The 19,870-nt window shown below is 42.1% G+C and overlaps 1 protein-coding gene across 2 annotated transcripts in view; it reads right to left on the bottom strand.

Moving 5' to 3' along the window:
* Positions 1-19,870, bottom strand: part of TOX (thymocyte selection associated high mobility group box) — a 357,067-nt gene that overhangs the window by 161,853 nt on the left and 175,344 nt on the right. Inside the window, exon 3 of one of the 2 annotated variants that reach the window (XM_085605562.1) lies at positions 4,720-4,896. The exons of the other annotated variant lie outside the window; for it this stretch is intronic. Within the exon in view, the coding sequence (XP_085461688.1) occupies positions 4,720-4,896 (177 nt within the window). The remainder of the gene's footprint in view (positions 1-4,719; positions 4,897-19,870) is intronic. 2 annotated transcript variants of the gene reach the window in all.

The following is a 19,870-nucleotide window of genomic DNA, read 5'->3' as shown; positions in this document are numbered from 1 at the left end:
CATGTATGGATGAAAGCTCTAAAAGATGCAAATATTACACCTAAAATGGCTACCTCTGCAAAATCCCTGAGCTTATTACTGGATGAAAAACTTCACTGCATAAAGCACATGCAAGCCATGGCAAAATCAGCGACATTCTACTTACAATACTTGAAAAATCTCGAGCATATTCTCTCTCGTCAAAACCTAAAAATAGCAGTCAAAGCCTTATTCATCTCTTGATATCCATGGATGCACCCCCCTCATTGGCCACCTTCAAAACCTCCTTACACCACCTGAAAGCGGTGTTGCACTCAACAGCCTACTTTCTGACAATCACTAACAAAAACGCTGAGCACATCGCAGCTGCACTACTAAGCCTTAACTGGACGGCTTTGAAGGTCAGGTGTTACTGCAGAACAACTTACTGAACATATAAGGACCTTCATCTCAATGCTCCAAACTAAAAACAGAAACTCAAACTCTCAGTAGGACTCAGGATACTTAAAAGCCATAACAATCTCCTACATAGTACCCTACAGATCAGGAAAGGTATTACAAAATCAAGATCGTTCTCAGAACATACTCCCAAAATCTGGAATGCTAACCCAAGCTACATTAGGAATGCTCCTTCTTTCCTACTCTTCATAAACCTGAGAAAACAACTTAAAAGCAAATGCACTTGAACCATGCCCAAGCCTAAGAAACCTCTACCTTTCAAGATTGCACTCTCCCATATAGAACTAGAATTGCAACTTCCTAGAGACCATGATATAATTCAAGCGGCTGATCTCTATGCATAAGCGACAATGAACTACGATCTAGACAAAGAGGTCCTCATGTTCTTTTACTCCTATATTTACACAAACCTATATATTATAATGATTCCCAACACATGTTAAACTTTTTGAAATTATGCAATATTGTGGGGTGTCATCCCCCAAGAGATGTCAGTCTGTTAGCGAAGGTGTTCGATTTGTGTCCAAGTTTCAATTTCTATGCTCAGAAGTTGAATAGAACGATTATGGGATTATCTCTGGAGCCAGTACTGCAGCATTTATTTAAAGTAAATCTGTTTTTTAAAGACTCATTTGATGATTTTGTGCATACTGTGGGTGTTGTAGAAGTCTATATCTGCAGGGCATTACTTGAAAATGAGCACAATAAGGTTCTTTGTTTCTTGAACCTTGGAGGACATGGATTCAACACTTCACAGGAAGGGTCTGCTTTCAAGGGGGTGAGATTTTGAGCCATGTTTCAAGTGGAACCACAGTACATGGCTTTGAGTGCTATGCAGGCTATTCTGAATATGCTTCTTGCTTCTATGGGAAGTTAAAGTCAGAAGGGTTGGCTTGATTGTTGACTCTTGTGGTAGGTTTCGCTGCTGGGTGTATAGTTGCTTTCAGAGTCGTCAAGTGTAGTTAGGGATATCTATGAGCAAGGAGGTTCTGTAATCAAGCGTTGATAGTACCAGTGATGGCACCACACTACATTGATCCTCTCCTTATCTACTCAGCATAAGCATGATTGTAAATATAACTGTAATGCAACTCAATCACTCATGTCATCACCTGCATGTACAAGTGCTACCTTGATTTGTTTCTTTTCTGAACACCCATACCCAAAGGGTTCTCCTTGGAAATCTTTCATCTCAAATTTCTTCCGGCATCTGTGGAATCTGTCTTGTACCTCTACCTTTTCAATATCTACGTCCAAACGCATGCCACACTGACCTGTAATTTTGGGCGCGCAGTTTTACACTTATGCAGAGAGTACACAGCTGTTGTTTAGGCTCAATGATCTTCCAGCAGCTGCTCAGCAGCTACGTCAATGTCTGCTGGAGATCAAATATCCTATGAAGTATAATTGGCTAAAGCGTTCCTCGGATAAAACCAAAGTTCTGGTAGGTAATGAGCAGTAGCTCACTCTTTTGGACTGATTTTTTCTGGCCCCAAAAGCTTGGTCAAGCCACAATATGCCTTCAACAACAGTAATGAGCCTCAGTGTGAAAGTAGACGACAATCTTATATGTCACCTCAGGTGTTGGCAGGTGCCTCAGCTTGTAGTTTCCAACTTAAGAAAATCTGGAAACTAATACCATTCCTCTCTGTGAAAGGCCACTGAACAGCTGTAGCACCCTTATATAATCCAGAATGAATTATTGTAATTCAGTTTAAATGGGTGTCAACAAGACACTTTGACTGGGACTTTAGAGCACAGAAAAGCAAGCTATCAGACAAGTACTGTCTGCTCCTTGATTTTCCAATGCAACCCTCTGTTTTGCTGGTTGCAACGGATTCCAATTTTATCCAGGATGCAAGTCAAAGTTCTGTGCACGGCAGGACTGGGGAGCCAAAAGTAGCCCTGGCAAAAATAGTAAAACCATCCCGCTCCCTTCTGTCTTCTCCTGCTATCACTCCCTTCCCATCCATCCATGCTGCCTCTCTCCTCTCCTCCATCTCTGATACATTTTTCGCTACCTTCTCCCTCCTTCCCTCCCTCTTTTTCTTTCTCTCTTAAAGCTTCCCTCTTTCTGCTGCAACTAACCTCGGAGAGATGTGGAAGTGACAGAGGCACCAGGAGCTGCCTTGGGCTGTCAAAATTGGCCTCCAGCGGCTCCAGTCAACGAGGGAAATGCCTGGTGGAATAAAAGGCCTGTCCGGCCCTGGTTCTCTGCCTAGTTCACAGCAGTCTTTACTCCCCGACTCCTCACTTTCAGTCTCACTGTGTTCATCCTTATAACCCTGGAAGCGATCACCTCTACTTGCTAGAAGAACTGCATAAAATATTTCTTCTTCTCCTACCTTGCTCTATTGTGTGCAATGTGCTTCCTTTGTCTATAAAAACCAACATCTCACAACTAGATTTCAGGAAAAAAAAATAAAACCTTTCCTTGTAAAGCTAAGGATCACCGCACACATTTTCAGCTTAACGCCAAGACCTTGTGCTGAACGGTGCTCCATAAAATTTTGGAAACATAACATAAAATAGCTTGTACAGCGCTACATGGGTTAAGACTGCAATACAGAAAACAATTATAAATGTACAAAAAATATACATAAACAATGTTAATAAAAAAAATCCCCATTGAGGATCAGTCACATATATACTGCTTTCTTAAAAAGTTAATTTGAATATTCAGTCCTTCCAAGCAGTTATTCATAATATAAATAGTACTCGAAAAGAGCTAACCATACTCTACTCTACTTATGTACCTGTAAAAATCTCAGATGATCTCATCAATTCGTCCACTTGCCTATAAATATGAATCACAGTATTATACTGACAAGAATACCATTAGTGTTAGAAGTCACTTTAAATTGGCTGCCTTTATGATGTACTGTGTTTTATTCACTTACAAGATACAATACGAAAATAGATCTAGCCAGGGTTTGTTGCCAATTATGTCGATTTGCTGAGCTAAACATGAACTCAAATTGCACATCATGCTTTGCCTTCCTCAAAAATAAATTATATGCATTTATAAATGGAATAATGTGTGCGTCATAAACCGACTGAACTCGAATTGAAGTTATTGTTCAAATCACGGCATGTAAGTTAATAAAACAGTTGGGTACACACACAGCAAACATATGAAAGACTTAAATGTCAATGAAGCTCACATCACATTCAGGATACAGTAACTACTGTCAGTGTCTGTGCAAGCCCTTGAGACATTTTTATAAACTGAAGAAATATGCGAGCTATTACAAGTTATAACCCAGCAAAACAGACTTCCATGGAAGAAGTCAATTTAGAGAAAGAAAACAACATAAACAATAGTAACTTGTGTGCTCGAGTGAAGCATCTTTTTAATTTTGAGTAATGAAGATGTCAAGCCAAATGCTAGAGTAGTTTAACTTAATTAGGTGGCCTATTTTTTCAGGCAGCCTTTCATTTCCCATTGAAAACTCAGCTTGCATGCAAGGCAACAAGAGCAATTTTGTCTGTAATGAATACCTCTGGGACTGCAACGTATAATCATTTGAATGTTGCATTTTAGATTGGATAGAGTAACTAGTTTGGGCCTGTTGTGATGCCAAACATTTTTGTTGGCTGTCTAAATTAATCAAAGCATGCCCATTTTATCTTTTCACTGGGTCAAAGGTTAATAGGTCATGCTAATTTTGCTGCCAGATTCTCACTTGATGAATATTGACTAATTGTAATTGGCCCAATTTGTGGTTCAAATGCATGTCATGACTGAAGGCACATTAGGGACGAAAAAGACCTGTGCGTCACTGAAATGCATTTTAAAATGGTAATGACTTTTGAACTTCCACGGTGTTTATTTTTATTAACTATACTACGAACCTCGAGCCCATATTACATGAAATGCATCACCTGGCTGGGCGTGCTCTGAATTCCCCGACTGGGCAATGAGAGGTTTTATATAAGGTAACCCCCCCCTCTCTGGGCTTGTGGGGAAAAGAGAAGGCCTTTCTCCTACCCATGAAACCATTTCTACCCAGTGACACGGCGTTCCACTGGACTAAAAGGCCTTTGCTGGGTAGAGGGACGCCATTTCCATGTGCTTGCCTCCTCCCTATGGGCAGAGGACTTTGATGGCCATCTAGGATGAGGGTGGATGGCAGTTTCAGGAATGTTTTCTGGTGCCACTGAAAAGCACACCCACATTTACATCAGCAAATGTGGAAATCATTTTCCCTTGCAGTAACAGCATAACAATATATACCTTGTATTTTGTTAGTATCGTGAGATGATGGAGCAAGATATTACCTTCCCACCCATCTGCTGCCATCGACGACTGGTGGTGACGTGCTGCTGTGCCGAACTGCCGCCAGCACCTGTAGTTTGCATATTTGAGTATGAGGTCCTGCCTGGCTGATTTTCAGTATACAATTTGGGGTAATGATCCTTTTCGTGATGTAGGCTGGGTGGGGATCTGGGGGGGACCTGAAAAGCAAATAATACTCTGCTAACAAAGAGAAATGGAACGTAATATAATTTAATGTGAGAGAATGTATAATGATGTACGTGGATATCTTTTCTGTGATTATCATCATGATACAAATGCCAGAAAGAAACTTACTGATTAACCATCCACGGAAAGGGTTTTTGAGCAATACCATTGCTCCATAACATGCACCATGCTGTGCACTTGAACACTGGAACCTATAGCTTATAGGTTATTTGTTTTACAGACACTTGCTTTTAAACCACGGCTTCAACCAAAAGTTTCATGCATATTTTGACGCGGTAGATAAAAAAAGCGTAATAAAAGCTTTGGCCCACATGTTATATTCATTAGCATTTTTGTAGCCTTGAAAAAATGAAATAAATAATAATTGAGTTGAACAGGGCGAAAACTACAGCGATCTGCAAAGAGAACGGGCCGCTGGTTCCAAAGAAAGTGTTGCTACATAAAACAATTATTCGTTTTTTCTAAAAGCAGAACATTCTTAACTTCAGTGTAAATGAAGTGAACTTCCTGAGGCACACTCAGAATGCAATTCTGTCCATGACTCGTGAGGGTCTAGACAGGCAAGTTCCTTAAATATCACATTTCTGGTAGGGACAGATGACTATAATTTTAGTTTGGGAAAGTTAGTGCTTTCTCATATTTGTATTGTAGAGCAACAGCAAGATTTATTTTAAAGCTAGATATGGCCACTACATTGGAGTCCATGGAGATGCTTCACACAGACGAGTTGAAGGCCGAACACCAAGTGATTCTACAGCAGCTTAAATCCTCAAGATGTTACAAGAGACAAGTATATGACGAGTTACACCATCTATGTGGATGGTACCTATCTATCCCATAAGAGGCTACGTCCAAAACTTTAGAGTGTTATTTAGGATAGTTGGCGGGGCTGCCAACCTGCCAAATTGGCATACACCCCACTGCTGCATGTCCCCATGCAGGAACATCTGCCATACTGTGAGATCCCCCTTGCTCAGTGTGGATCTTTTGTGCCGAAAGAGCTCGCACCAGCATAGAAAGAGTGTTTTGGCAAAACTGCAATGCCATGTTATGGTGGCCAACCAGCAACTTTGTGTACTTCAGAAACAACCTCCCATAAAACAAAGGTGATTCTGGAATACATAAAGGAGACAAGTGTTTTTTCTCCCTATGCATGGATCCTTAGTTGACGTCTTATCTTTAGGAAGTAAATAGAATGAGTTATCCATCTATGTGTCTACCTATGTGTCTACCTATGTGTCTACCTATGTGTCTACCTATGCGACTACCTATCTATCTATCTATCTATCTATCTATCTATCTATCTATCTATCTATCTATCTATCTATCTATCTATCGATCGATCTATCTATCTATCTATCTATCTATCTATCTATCTACATACATATATGTGTATATACATTTAAATATCATATAGAAGAGAAGTGTGGCTCAATGATTAGAGCGGCAGACCCTGATGCAGAGGTCTAGCCCGGGACCAGGGTTCAATTCCCCGCCTCGGCGGGTCTTGGGCTAAAAAATTCCACGGACCTGATCATTCTCGCCTCGGTGCCATTCCAATCACGGAGTCCCACTCGGCAACTCTGGGCAATAGCTTGCTTAATCTCCACAACGGCCCCCACAACGCTAAGGATGCCTGGCCTCCACCTTGGGGGTGCCCAGGAGTGGACGCCTCACAGGGAAAGCCAGGATGGGTTCCACAGCGGTATTCGTACAAGCGCCGAGAGGCCTCCGGGTAGTCGTGCGCTATACAAGTATCCATACATATATAAGTGTAGATACACACACACACACATATATTTGTCACACAAGCACAGGTATTGTGAAACCTCTATTAGCCTATAATAATTGTCTTTAGGGTTTATGGTATATCATACCCAACAACAAACTAATAGCGAATTTTGCTGAATTGATATTCTAGCCACATTTTTAATTGCAGTTGTTTTTTTAATACCATTTTCATTTGCTGCTAAATGAACTAAATGAATACATGTTTTTGTATACTAAAATGAGCGCACAATAAAAACTACAATTTGTGAATGCCACTGCTGACAAAAGTGGCAATGGTAGCTAATAGAAATCCAGTTTGCAGATATTTCGAACCAAGATACACTTTTACCCCTAATACTCATGTACATCAGCAGGAAGAAGGACGCAATAGATTCAACAACGCTGATGCAAAACAGCCCTGTGGGACAGTCTGAAAGAATATCATTAATTTTCGCTGTACACTTACAGTTCTGGCTGGGTTCCAGTGCAGGCTTTCCGTAAGAATCACTTAAAGTGCAGCATTGTGATGTCTGCTCGCAGCTACATCGCTGGAACAATGGCAAGCCATATGTTGCTACTTAGCAACTTAGTCAATAAGTCCCAGAGCTAGTACTGATTCGAAAATTGAACAAAAATGATAATTGCTGATTGACGCTGTGAGGCAATTTGCCTTGGATTAAGCAAACTATGCAGATATTTGAAGTGATGCGCAAGAAAGAGCAAAACCGTGAATTCTTGAATGACAGCTAAGGGTTCATTTACGCTAGCCTGAAAACCATCACTTGCTTGAAAACGCTATGAGGGGGCAGCCAACATAGGCAGCCAAAGTGGGCGACCCTGTAACAACAAGCGATGCAGAGTGCATGTTACTTGTTATATGTATGGGATATGTTATATGTTATATGTCATTGGTTTGGGGGGGAAAAAACAAAATATTAATAAAAATCTATAAAATACAAAACTATCGAGCTCCTTTCTCTGTCCCATTTTCGTATTCCTTTCAGTGCGATATGCACATATTTAGGAAGATAAAAACTATTATTGACTCGACACAGAATTCCCTTTCAAAAAAAGTTTCTAACCTTACTTATATCACCGACCCACGGGCGACGGCTTCTTCAAATTCCCACGTAGAGCAGTATGGCTGCTGTGATTTCAGCTGCTGTGTATTACCACACATCCGAGTGATCACAGTTTACGGCTGACGTGAACCTGCTCCATACTGACCGTCATTACACTAACTAAACTAAAACTTTGTTGTATGGGTTTTTTTTTTTACAAAGAAAGCGAGCATTGCCTGCCTCGTGTGAGTAGAAGAAAAGTCTTTTCAGATTTGTGCGCCATCTTCGCCTTGCCCTTGCTCATGAAAAACGAAGCGTAAAGTTACTTGTCTGTTGGTGGTGCTCGTGCCCACAGGAAGCGGAAGCAGTGAAGCACCCAGCAACATTCGACTACAGCTTGCTCTCGCTACCAGGCCTTGCAACTGCGCCTCTCATTCTGCTCTCGTGAGAACGCGAGAATCCATATGAGACTGGTAGGGTTGGGATGAAGGAGGGACGTCTGGCAGGTTGGCACATGAGGCATGGTATATTTCATGTGTCTCCCTTGTGCGCTTTCCGCCTTTGGTACTGAACTGCCCCCACTACCATAATAAAGGAGATAGTGGACTCAGTTCCAATGTAGCTAGTGTCATAACATGCCACGCACAAAACTGTGATAGGACCTTTAATAACAAATCCTTGGTTTTAAGAGCGAGTTTGAGGCACCTGGAGGTGTATTACAAATCACACCTACATTACTGGTCTGTGTCGGGACGCACCCTTTGTTGTGCCAGACATAAACCTGGGCTCCTGCCCCCTCCCTTTCCGGCCGTATTTAGAAAACAGAGGCACCTTACTCACACGGAACCAGGGCATATGACATATACAGGAAAAAACAATGGTTCTATGGGACAATTACAAAAATGCACTGTTAGTTTCGGTGCCAATTTGTGCCTGCACTGGGGACAGAGCACTGGGTGAAGGTGGGTCAGTTGTCTGAAACTGCTGGTCGGCCTCTCACTGCTGTCAATGGATTCCGCCTTAGTTTGTAGATGGGGCAGGGGATCCAGATGCAGGAGCGTGCAGTGTTGGAGGACGCCTGGCAGTCCACAGGACCCTGTACCCCCTTCCAAATGAATGGCCTCGTGGGCTGGAGGGGAGAGGAATGACTGTGACCACTTCATAACTGATGAACAGTCAGTGCACCTCTCAGTAGTTTGTTTGCCTCGGCGGTCCTATAGTGTGGTGAAGGAGCAGGTGCGCAGGTTTTGCCACACATGCATGGGGTTTTCGTGTGCAAGTGTGTAAAAATCAAGTAAGCGGCAAATTATTTATTTGCCTTTGCCAAGATGACCAAGGAGAATAACCACGCTTCTAACCATTTAAAGAATTTCAAGAGGCTACGTTCACAACTTTAGAGTGTTATTTAGGATAGCTGTCGGAGCTGCCAACCTGCCAAATTGTCATACGCCCCACTGCTGCATGTCCCCATGCAGGAACATCTGCCATACTATGAGATCCCCCCTTGCTTAGTGTGGACCTTTTGTGCCGAAAGAGCTCACACCAGCATGGAAGGAGTATTTTGGGCGAAACCGCAATGCCATGTTATGGGGGCCAACCAGCAACTTTGTGTACTTCAGAAACAACCTCCCATAAAGCAAAGGTGATTCTGGATTACATAAAAGAGACAAGTGTTTTTTCTCCCTGTGCATGGCTCCTTAGTTGACGTCTTATCTTCAGGAAGTATATAGATTGAGAGTCCAACAAGGTTAAAATGGATTTGCTGAGTGGCTTGGGTGATGCTGGAGCGGACTACGATGATGTGGATGTTCTTGTAGATATTATGACTGATCATTGAGTTCAGCTCCATCAGGTCCAACACAGCGGTTAGAATGTCATGCCAAATGTTCCTTTGACCTTGGTACAGGAGGGCTCTACTCAACACACATGGAGCAGTGTATTACTGATTGTTGTGGTGGATTCCACCCTGGCCTTTTGGGGGTGCTTAAGCCTACCACAAGAGCAGGTGAAGACTTTAATGAATTGTCCTTTCTAGAAATTCTCACCCTTCCTAAAAACCTAGTAGCCTGCAGCAACAGAGACAGGTTGAAACATAACTCAGAGGCTCAGCTTCCACTGAACAGGGGGCATTGGGTTACATCTGGAAGGCACAAATTAACCAATCTAATACTCAGACTTTGATTTTACTGCTTCCAGCACAGTATTTTATCAGTCTCTATTCCATTCTACACTCAAAGTGAATTTGCAATGAGTATAAACATTCTTCATTGTGTTTATCTATTAAACGGTAGGGTCTCATATTTTGGGTTTACATTTCTGACAGTGCCGTAGTATCATAACAAACATATTTTGTGCTAAATATAAAAGATAACACACTGCACCATTGGAATTTGGACGTGTACAACTTATTGAGACATTTTAACACTGGGGCTATGGTGTCAGTGTTGATAATTAATGGCAATAAAATGAACAATTACACGTCTTTTATCTGTCATTTAGATTCTCAGACAAACGTAAAACGAGGATCTACCAAAAGCTTTTCACTGCTGCCATAGGAGAAGCACTTCTGTGAGGCAAAGTACTTTTTCAATTTCAAACCAACAATGAAGATTAGACAGCATTTAAACTGTGTTTTAATTGGTATACCAGATATCACATCAGATGCTTTGAGTGGAAATGGGGAAACAGAATGCGAGTGGCTTACCTGCAAACGAATGAAGACAAAGATGGTAAAAATAATGATGATCTAAAGAAGGGTTCGCCAAAGTCGGTCCTGGAGGGCCAGGTCCATGCCAGATTTTTAGCATATCCCCATTTAGATAAATGTAGTTGTCTTAAAAATCAGGAATGGATCCGGCCCTCTAGGACCGACTTTGGAGAACTCTGATAAAGAACCACTATTTCTGCCTCAAGATATGGCGGCCCACTTCCGTAAAACCACTGCATGGTTGGATACCAAATGAGAAATTCAAGATAGGATCACTGGCTAACTCTATTTTGGGATGAGCGGATAACCTGCTAAATTTACTGAGGTGATAAGTGACTTACTGATGCCTAGCATTTGTTATTAACACACTACCTCAAGAGGTCTCTTGGCATGCACCTTAAAATTACTTTAAAATAAGTTTGTCTTCAGTCACTTTTTTAAGGCTGTCAGTGAGTGGGAGTAAAGGAGCGGAAGGCTGAGCGAATGTCAGAATTGAGGATGCTGTGTGGGGGCTCTGCGAAGTTTAGAGCAGAGTTTATATAGGGCACTAGAACTAGAACATGGTGCAAACCTCTGAAATTTATTGAAGCAATGTATGCATTCATTCTTTCACATAGGAAATGGAGAAGGCTCACTTGTGCATACATTTGAATATAATGCAACCGAATGGTAATTGTATAGGTCCATACAGTGGGATTCAAGGTAGTGTTCTTCTAGCTGTAGTAGAGGGAACCTTTTTCTGTTAAGGCCTGTCATGAGTCACAGGGCTACATTCTTCAACATCTGCAGTCTACAGATTTGAATGGTCGAAGACCAGCATGCAATACATTACAGCCCTCACCACTTATAATATTTGTAGATCACAGTGAGATGCACATCTGACGTTTTCTAGCCAGGTATCTAGGCACAGTGCGCATCAATCAACACACACTGGAAGCTCAAGGATACTGGCACATTCCAGCCCATTGTTGTTTAGCTTGGTTGTGCCATGTTGACCAACAAGCAACTTCATGAAATTAGTCTTGACCCCACCCCACCAGGGATGGTCAAGAGTGACTGACAAACCCCCTATGAACTGTAAAGCGAGCAACCCCAGGCCTTATTGGGCCTCATTACGGAGGTGCTGCTTGAGTCCTATGGCACAGTGAGCTTGGGTGGAAATAGAAATGCGTGATTCTCCAGGTATAAGGTGTAACATGAGTCATCTTTTGGAGTACTCGTGGTGTTGTGTGCATAGTTGGTAAGCTGTCATCAGCAGGGCAAAGTCAAATAAAAAGATTCGTAAATGTCGCTGCATACTAACGTGTAGGGTTACTTAATCTGGGAAAGCTTTGTCATTGCTTGGAGTATACACGTTTCTATTTTTTATAAAAAAGCACAGCTGAGAAGAATGGGACATTGGAGCTGTACAGGGTGCATTTACTAGATTAAAATATATATATACAAATACCTCCTGCATGCTGTGTGAACATCTCTAAGAAGGTAAAAAAAAATATCAAGTAAAGAGAAACTGCCAATCTTCCGATGGATATATTATACAACAGATTTGTAAAAAAAAAAAAAAAAATGTTTTTAACTACCCTTTAGCCCTACAGGTTTGTTTCTATTTTTCACTCGTACCTCACCGTATAGCATTTAGATGTATACTGTGCCGTGCTCACTAATGTATGTGCTTTCGTTCATTGAAAGCAACAAACAAGTCTGCGTACTGACGGAGCGAAGAAAATATTACCCGAGTCAATGAAAGAAATGTATTTTCAATGGATGCCTTGCAGGGTGCACGGGCAGGAGAGCATCCCTTTTCAATCTGGTCTCTTAATGTATGAATTAGCTGTATGTTTTTCATGCTGCTCTTCAAGCCCATAAAACGAGAGAGAAGGCACTGTTACCTGGAGCGGCTGACATGCCACTCGTGGCGACACAGTTTGATTGCCTTTAAAATAAAGCTTTGCTCTTCCTATCAAGCAGGGAACAGCTATCTGCAAATCTCTCTACTTATTGCTTGCAATGGAAGCTCATGGTTCAGCTTTGGATTTGTCAAATATGTCGGTATCAAAACAAAGTTTTCTTTGTACAAAAAATTAATTAACCCCAAATACTAGTGTAATATTTTCTGAGTTTTAGAATGGCCTTTGCACTCCGATGTGTAGCAGGGAATGGCGCATGCAGCACATGGCGCACTTACGCGAGCGCGTCCCTAAATGTGGCAGGTGACGAGGAGTGCATACGTCACCATGCACCTGTGCACCAATACTTATGAGCTAAAGCTCCAGCCAGGGACTGTGGAACACCCTTGAGTGTGCAGCGTATCTTGTGCACGCGCAATTGCGTGATATATGCTTGTTTTCAACTCTTGCACGCAGACTGCTTGCACAATTGTTGGAGTGTATTTTGAGGTATGTCCCCTTCAATGGGTACCATGAGATAAAAAGAAAACTCGACTCGTACTCTCTAGATTGGAAGTGTGTGCAAAAAGCATACATTTCCTGCTTGTTTTCCAGTGCATAGCCATTTAAATGGCCCTTACAGACACGAATATTCTGCTATGAGATAGCAGGCGACATATGAGACAGTTTAGAAGAACAAGAAGCCATTTTGAAACTGCCGGACAGAAACCTTCATTGGAATTTGTGTGTGAAACCAATTAATGGCAAGTAAAGTCCTTTCTCAAAGAACTCATTATTCCTCAATATTGTACATCACCTATGCTATATAATTAGTATTCTCTGAACTACATTGTGTGGATGCCGTATCTGAGGTAAATTAACAAAACCTCTTTTCTAAATGCACATATGAAGTATCTTCCAGACAGAGAAATGTGAATTATCTGCAGCGCCCATATTGAAACATTATGATTCGCTTTCAGAAGGAAACATGATTATGCAGAGGCGGATTTCTGAGAAAAAAGGGTGAGTCATAGCCCAACTTACCATTCCACTTCCCTTCACCATGTGATTATTATTGTTAGTTTTAATATCACAGCTACTGCCCTTGATATTTATGAAGCGATATACATGTTGAATTGGTTAGACCAAGGCATGAGAGGCCACAGTTCAAGGTTGGGCGGAATCTTCGTAAAAGGTGGAATCCATCTAAAAAGGCGAAGGGAAGGTATGTGTGATGTGGTCACTTGGTGTTTACAAAAGTATGACATGTTTTCAGTAAGAGGTTCCAAAACTGCCAGACATGATGTTTCTGTAGTGGGCATTCGTAAGTGGTAGCTCAAGGAATGGGCGTGGAGGTGGTCGGGAGGGTGTACATTGTTTGAGAGTAATAGCTTTTAAGTAGAACTAGTTTCATCCTTATTATTAAAAGACAAGTGAGGCAACCTAATGGGAAGCCCTGGGGGGTGCTGGAGATGGAAAGGTGCAGTGAATATGAAGCCAGGGGGAGGCAAGAGGAGACCAAGAGAGCTACTAGTAGGGAAACTGAGCAGAGGGCACAGGTAAGAGTGATGAGGGAAACCAGGAAGGATAGGCAGACTGGGGCTGCAGAGGGAAGGGTCCTCTGGGTGGCTATAAACATTTTGATGATAATGCTGTGGACCAATGCTTGAAATGGAGAAATAGAAGTGCAGGTACTCTGTACCAGAGTACCTGCTTGTTTCTGAGAAGTGCCGGTACTCTCCAATTAAAAGAATAGCATTTCTCTTGAGTAGTGCCGGTACTCTCCCTGTCAAAATAGAAAAGTGCCGGTACTCCTTACCGGACAGTACCGGCCCATTTAAAGCACTGCTGTGGACAACATATATCCAAGGCAAGGACTAAACAAAGAGTAAAATGTTTGTGAGGCGTTTCAATCTAGTTTTTTCAGTCGGAATTGAACTGCTACGTTCCAGTAGACTATTATCTCTAGAGTTCAGGTGAACCCTAGAGTAAGTGCATCAGTTGTAGGTTACCCTGATGCTCGCTGGTTAATCCGGATGGCAGACACTTTAGGTTGTATCATCATTGGCTGCTTTGGGATCATTTGTAAGTCACCCATTACCTTGATTAATAAACCTGCAATATGACTTTCTTCCATTGAAAACAGTGCCTCACCTCCTATTTTACTTGGTCTGCAAGCGTTACGTGCATTCATGCAAATATATATAAGCAGGTTTGGGTCGGGTACTTGACTATGGCATATCAATGCTATGATTGTGTCAGAATTCAACTGCACCAAACGCAGAGGAGTTTTGGATGCTTGCTAATGATTACATTGTTCAAGACCATAGTGGATGATGGGACACGCTGGCACCTACAGAAGGGCAATAATGGGTTAATCTCTGCATTGCAGTGCTTTGGAGGATGCAGACATATACAATTTACACAAGGTAAGGAGAAGATTCTGCATTGTGAACCAAGCTTGGACTGAGGAGTGTTTCTAAGAGAAAGAGAGTATTTTTAGGCAAGAAGGGCTAATACTTTATTTATAATGATAGTTAATGAACATGGATAGATGGTTTATTGATCTGGGGAGTTTATGTGTTGAGATGTTAACTGTACCTAGTTTTATGCCTTTTCACCGGCAGCAGGACATATTACCTAGGGCAGTGGGTCTAGAAAACCTGGAGTTTCTGCATAGAGCATGTGAGAATGATAAAGCAATTGTTGCGAGTCCAAACACACTGTCCACCAAGGAATGTGTGAGATTGTCACAGAGGGTGGGATCATCACTGGCATGTCTGAATATGGCTATTGATTGGATGGACGGAGGAGTGATACATCATCCCTACTCTCTCAATTTATTCCATTTATTTTATGTATGTATATGCCTGGGGTGGCCCATGGTCAAATTCATGAGTGTGCCTGTGAGTCACCAGTATGCTTGCTTTTGCACTCCCTGTGAGGGAATATGAGTCAAGTTTCTTGGGAAGTTGCCTTCACTGAAGATGGGAGGTCTGCTTAGCATGCAATGCTGGTAGCCATTTTAGGAATGTTTCTCTATTTGTCTGGCTGTGAAAGCTTAGCAGAATTATATTTCAATTGATCTTATCCCAGTTTATGCTGCACCTCTCCGAGAGCTGCCTGTGAGGGAGGTGGTAGCCTCCCTGTTAAGAGGCAAAAGTAATTAAATGCAATATAATGTTTACGTTCAATGGAATAAACATTGCGCACAGCTTTACCCTTAAATTTCAGCAATTGCGGTATCCTTCTGGCCAAGCCATATGATCTTTGTAAATGTGGCCCTTAAAAGTCTATGAAGATTTTCAAAAAATGTCTTCACTCTAAAATGTTCACGAAAAGTGAATCAAGAAGTGTAAACAGTACTATGGTAAAAACGTGCAGGGCAAGGGTCAACGGGCACTAGAGGAAAGAAGTGGGGGACGCCAGACTGTGGAAGAGGCAAACAGAAACATTTGCATTCTAAGAGTCTCGCCTTCCATTGCCCCTGGCAAACCCTGACACCATAGAACTTTAAGCCTCCCCACCCCAGAAAGAGGAATACAGTTACCAATATTAGAAAGTAGAATTATATATCACCTTGGAAGTAAGTCAGCTAGTACATTAAAACCAAAAATATTTTGCGCAGAGAACTGCAGTTCTTTTGGACAAGTGAGCCAAATACTGTGCTTATAAGAGACATTTCAGAGGTTATGTGATTCAACCTTTTCAGTGGAAAGTAACATGTTGAGGGCAGACTCTTAACATTTAAACATCACATTAAGAAAATATCCTAAAGTTATACAGCATATAATGTCTGAGGAAGTTGCCAAATGACTTACGTCACACAGAGAGCATCCGTCATTAGGATGCTCAAGGTGGGAAATAGGGTAGAAATTAAGGGGCCTATTAGCATGGCGGGTGGATCGCAACCGCCCAACCGTCGGTGGCGATCCGCCTGCCAAAACACCCTGCCGGACGGCCTTTTACCCCCGCCACATTAGCATGGCGGGGGGTACTGCGGCGGACGGAAAGACCGTCTGCCGCTTTTCCGCCGGTAGTCATTCTTATGATTGCCTACCGGGCGGAAAAGGCCTATAATATGGTGGCGGTACCTTGCAGGCACCGCCATGCATATTATGATGTGGGCGGTGTCATGCCTTTCCATGGCGGAGACTCCGCCATGGAAAGGCATGCGGGAATCGCTTTGAGGGCCCGTTGTGGGCCCCCGGGGGCATGGGGGGCTGCACTTGAGGGGTACCCATTGTACCCCCCTACATTGGCATACATATGGTGGCAGGCACCTCGCGGTGCCTGTCAGGTTGTGCATGCCAATGCACAACATGCATTTTCTACATTGTGGCGGGGGCTGCTCACAGCACCGCCCGCCACAATGTTGAAAATGCGGGGTGCGACCGCCACCGTGGCGGTCGCATCCTAATTGGCAGTGCGGGACCGCCGCACCACTGGCGGCTGGTCCCAGCACCGCTAGGGTGGCGGGCGGACTTCCCTAATGGACCCCTTAGTATTGGTGTTGTTCCCAAGGTGAAATACTTCATCTCAATAGAGTTAAGGCTAGGGTGACCAGTTGTCCTGGATTTCCACAGATAGTCCCGGTTTGCAGGGGACTGTCCCGGTGTCCTGACGCTTTTCTCAATTTTAAATACATGTCCCGGTTTTTGGACAAAGGTCAATTCATCCTGCAAACGAGAATTACTCTTGTTCAGGCAGCGCAGGAGGAGGAGGTCGGGTGCATGCATGCTGCAGCAGCAGGGGGAAGACAGAGTGGGAAGGAGGGCAGGGAGGGTTCAGTTTAAAGGTAACCAGTTATTTCAGCGCAGTCGTAAATGAATGTATATATATTTATGAATGTAATTTGCGACCATCTTTGCTGTCGAAGAACAGAACCTTTTTTTATTTCTGTTGAATTTTGTTCAAAATGGCAATCTTGACAGTAAGTAAACTGACATTGATAAAGGCGACGTACCTAAACGCGTCTGTCAGTACTTGGAGGCTTGCACAGTAAAGTTTTACTTTGATTCAACCTCCATGAGTGCACTCGTTTTCGGTTGACGAAGGAATTTTCAACCTTGTTGTTTCATATATATATATTTATATATACATCAGGACAGGCCAGACATTGAAGTAAGGCTAAAGTCTTTAGTCCTACTTTTATGTCTGCCCTGTTCCGGTTTTTGCTTCACAAAATACTGTGACCCTAGTTAAGGCCCGGTTCTAAAAAATACATACTGCTACACCTAAATCACACTGGAAATCAATTAAATTTTCCATTTTGATCTAGTCTGGATTCCATGCTTCTTCAGTCGTGTGCTGTAAGTTACTGAATAATATTACTTTGTGGAAAACCCCAGTCTCACTTAGGTACTTGTTTCACCTGAGGAGGACAGGATAGAGATGAAATGATAACTTTAGTTGCAAGCTCTCAGTTTCTTCAAGTGAAAGCCCCATGTACAAGCTGAAAAACATTCCAAACAGATGCATTCCAGTGGGAACCTGATCAGCCAGATTATATCTGTGCAGAAACCATTACTCAAAATTCCTTATTGCTTGGCAGGGCCAGTTTGACATTAATTACCCTCTGTGTTGTGATTTCTTACACTCATTATATAAAGAAACAGCACACAACATGCTGCAGTAATATATTTATTTTCATACATTAAATAAGATTACTATAATCGTTGGATATGCTACAATATAATATATTTTAATTCACCATAGTTAAAAATTATGTGGGAGAATAAATATACTGTGCCTAGGTCATAAACATACATATTTTGATCTGAATGTAGCACTGCTATAAACGTTTATCTGGTGATCTGTGAATAAACTAGAATTATTTATCTGAGATCTGCAGGTGATGGTATGCTCAAAATCCTTTAAGCTAAAGGATAATGTTATATGAAGTGACACTGAGATTGAAATGTTGAATTAGAAGACATTTTGGGCCAAATGTACAAACATTAGGAATACCGATTTCCTAATTGCGATTCCTTCCATATCGCAATGAGCAAATCCGTATTCCTAATGTATGAAACTAATTGAGTTTCATTTACGGATTCCTTGTGGGTCGCAAATTGGTCTACCTCATGAATATCAATGGCAGGTCAGCGTTTGTTTCCCTTTAGGAATCACAGCCATCACAGGGATGGTGGCCTCCTGAGGTCAGCAGAGCACCATGTCTGTGATTGCTTTTTAATAAAGCAATTTTTTTTTTTAATGCAGCCAGTTTTCCTTAAAGGTAAACGGGATGCATTTAAAAAGAAAAAAATAATTTTTTAAAAAGTATGCAGAGGTCCATGGGACCACTGACTACTCTTAAAAAATATTATTATTTACTTTCTCAAAGGGAAAGGGGTCCCCTGTCGACCCCTTCCGTTTGCAAAAGCGTTACCACCAGTTTTAAACTGGTGCCAAAGTATTTCAGTTTTGTGAGTGAAATTCGGTCGCAAAACAATAATAGATACCGAACCGATTTGGTATGTGGAAGGGACACCCTAAACACGCCCCTTCAAAATAATGAACCGCAACGGATTACAAACGGCCCGATTTGCAGAAACGGGACAGCTGCGACCGGAAAAAGCATTTTTCCAGGCACAAACAGCCCGATTTTGCAAAATTGGGCTGTTTGTGACCGGAAGCATGCTTGGTACATCTGGCCCTTTGACATTATAATTCAAGGTGACTAATATTACTGGGGTGTGTGGCCCAGCCAAAGAACATATTTTCTACATCAGTAGCTGACCGGTATGCATCACAGGAAAAGCCCAAAGAATTCTTTCTTGGATACGCATGTGAAGGTGATGGAGTGATATATATTAGGAAAAATCATCACTGAGTAGTAATATCTGCATAATTTGCAGGTAAAGAGTCGAAGGTATAAAAAATAGAGAGCTGAGACTGCCGATATTATTTCATCAGCTGAAGGAGAAACTGTGCACTTTGCTATACACTTTGATGTACTGAAAATATTGTTGCTCACCAACTCAAAGTAAAAATTGTACCGAGTTGGTCAGTGGCGGACAGCCCTCAGGAACATCCCACAGCATTATTGCTCTTTGAGAGGTGTGCTTTCTGATATTCATCAATTGATATTGACTGATATGAAAAAGAGGTGAACCAACTCCAAGCTTGGCCGCAAAAATGTTGTGTTCCAGAGTTGATATTGGCTTGTGGTGATCAACTATGTGGAAGGTGCCTGAGAAATGGAGCAGAACAAAGAGAGCCCTCTCATCCAGAGTGCAATGTACATCCCCCAGAATTTTTAGAGAGGCTGTTTCGATGTTCCAGCCAGAGCCTAGACCAATTGATAGCCCGCATGCAGGTGTTCTTCAATTATAAAGGTGGCTGATTGGAAAAAAACTTCTTAAATGCCTTCCCAAACCATGGAAGATTGGAGATGGGTATTCAGTTGGAAAGGGGGTTGGGACCTAAGTTGTTTATGTGTTTGTGAATTGTTTAGAACTGGAGTAACATCACTAGTTTTAGTACCTTGGAGAACACTCCCATAAACAGAGAGGCATTT

Source organism: Triturus cristatus, chromosome 5_1, assembly GCF_964204655.1.
Source record: "Triturus cristatus chromosome 5_1, aTriCri1.1, whole genome shotgun sequence".
NCBI lineage: Eukaryota > Metazoa > Chordata > Amphibia > Caudata > Salamandridae > Triturus > Triturus cristatus.
This window is presented reverse-complemented; position numbering and strand designations above follow the sequence as displayed.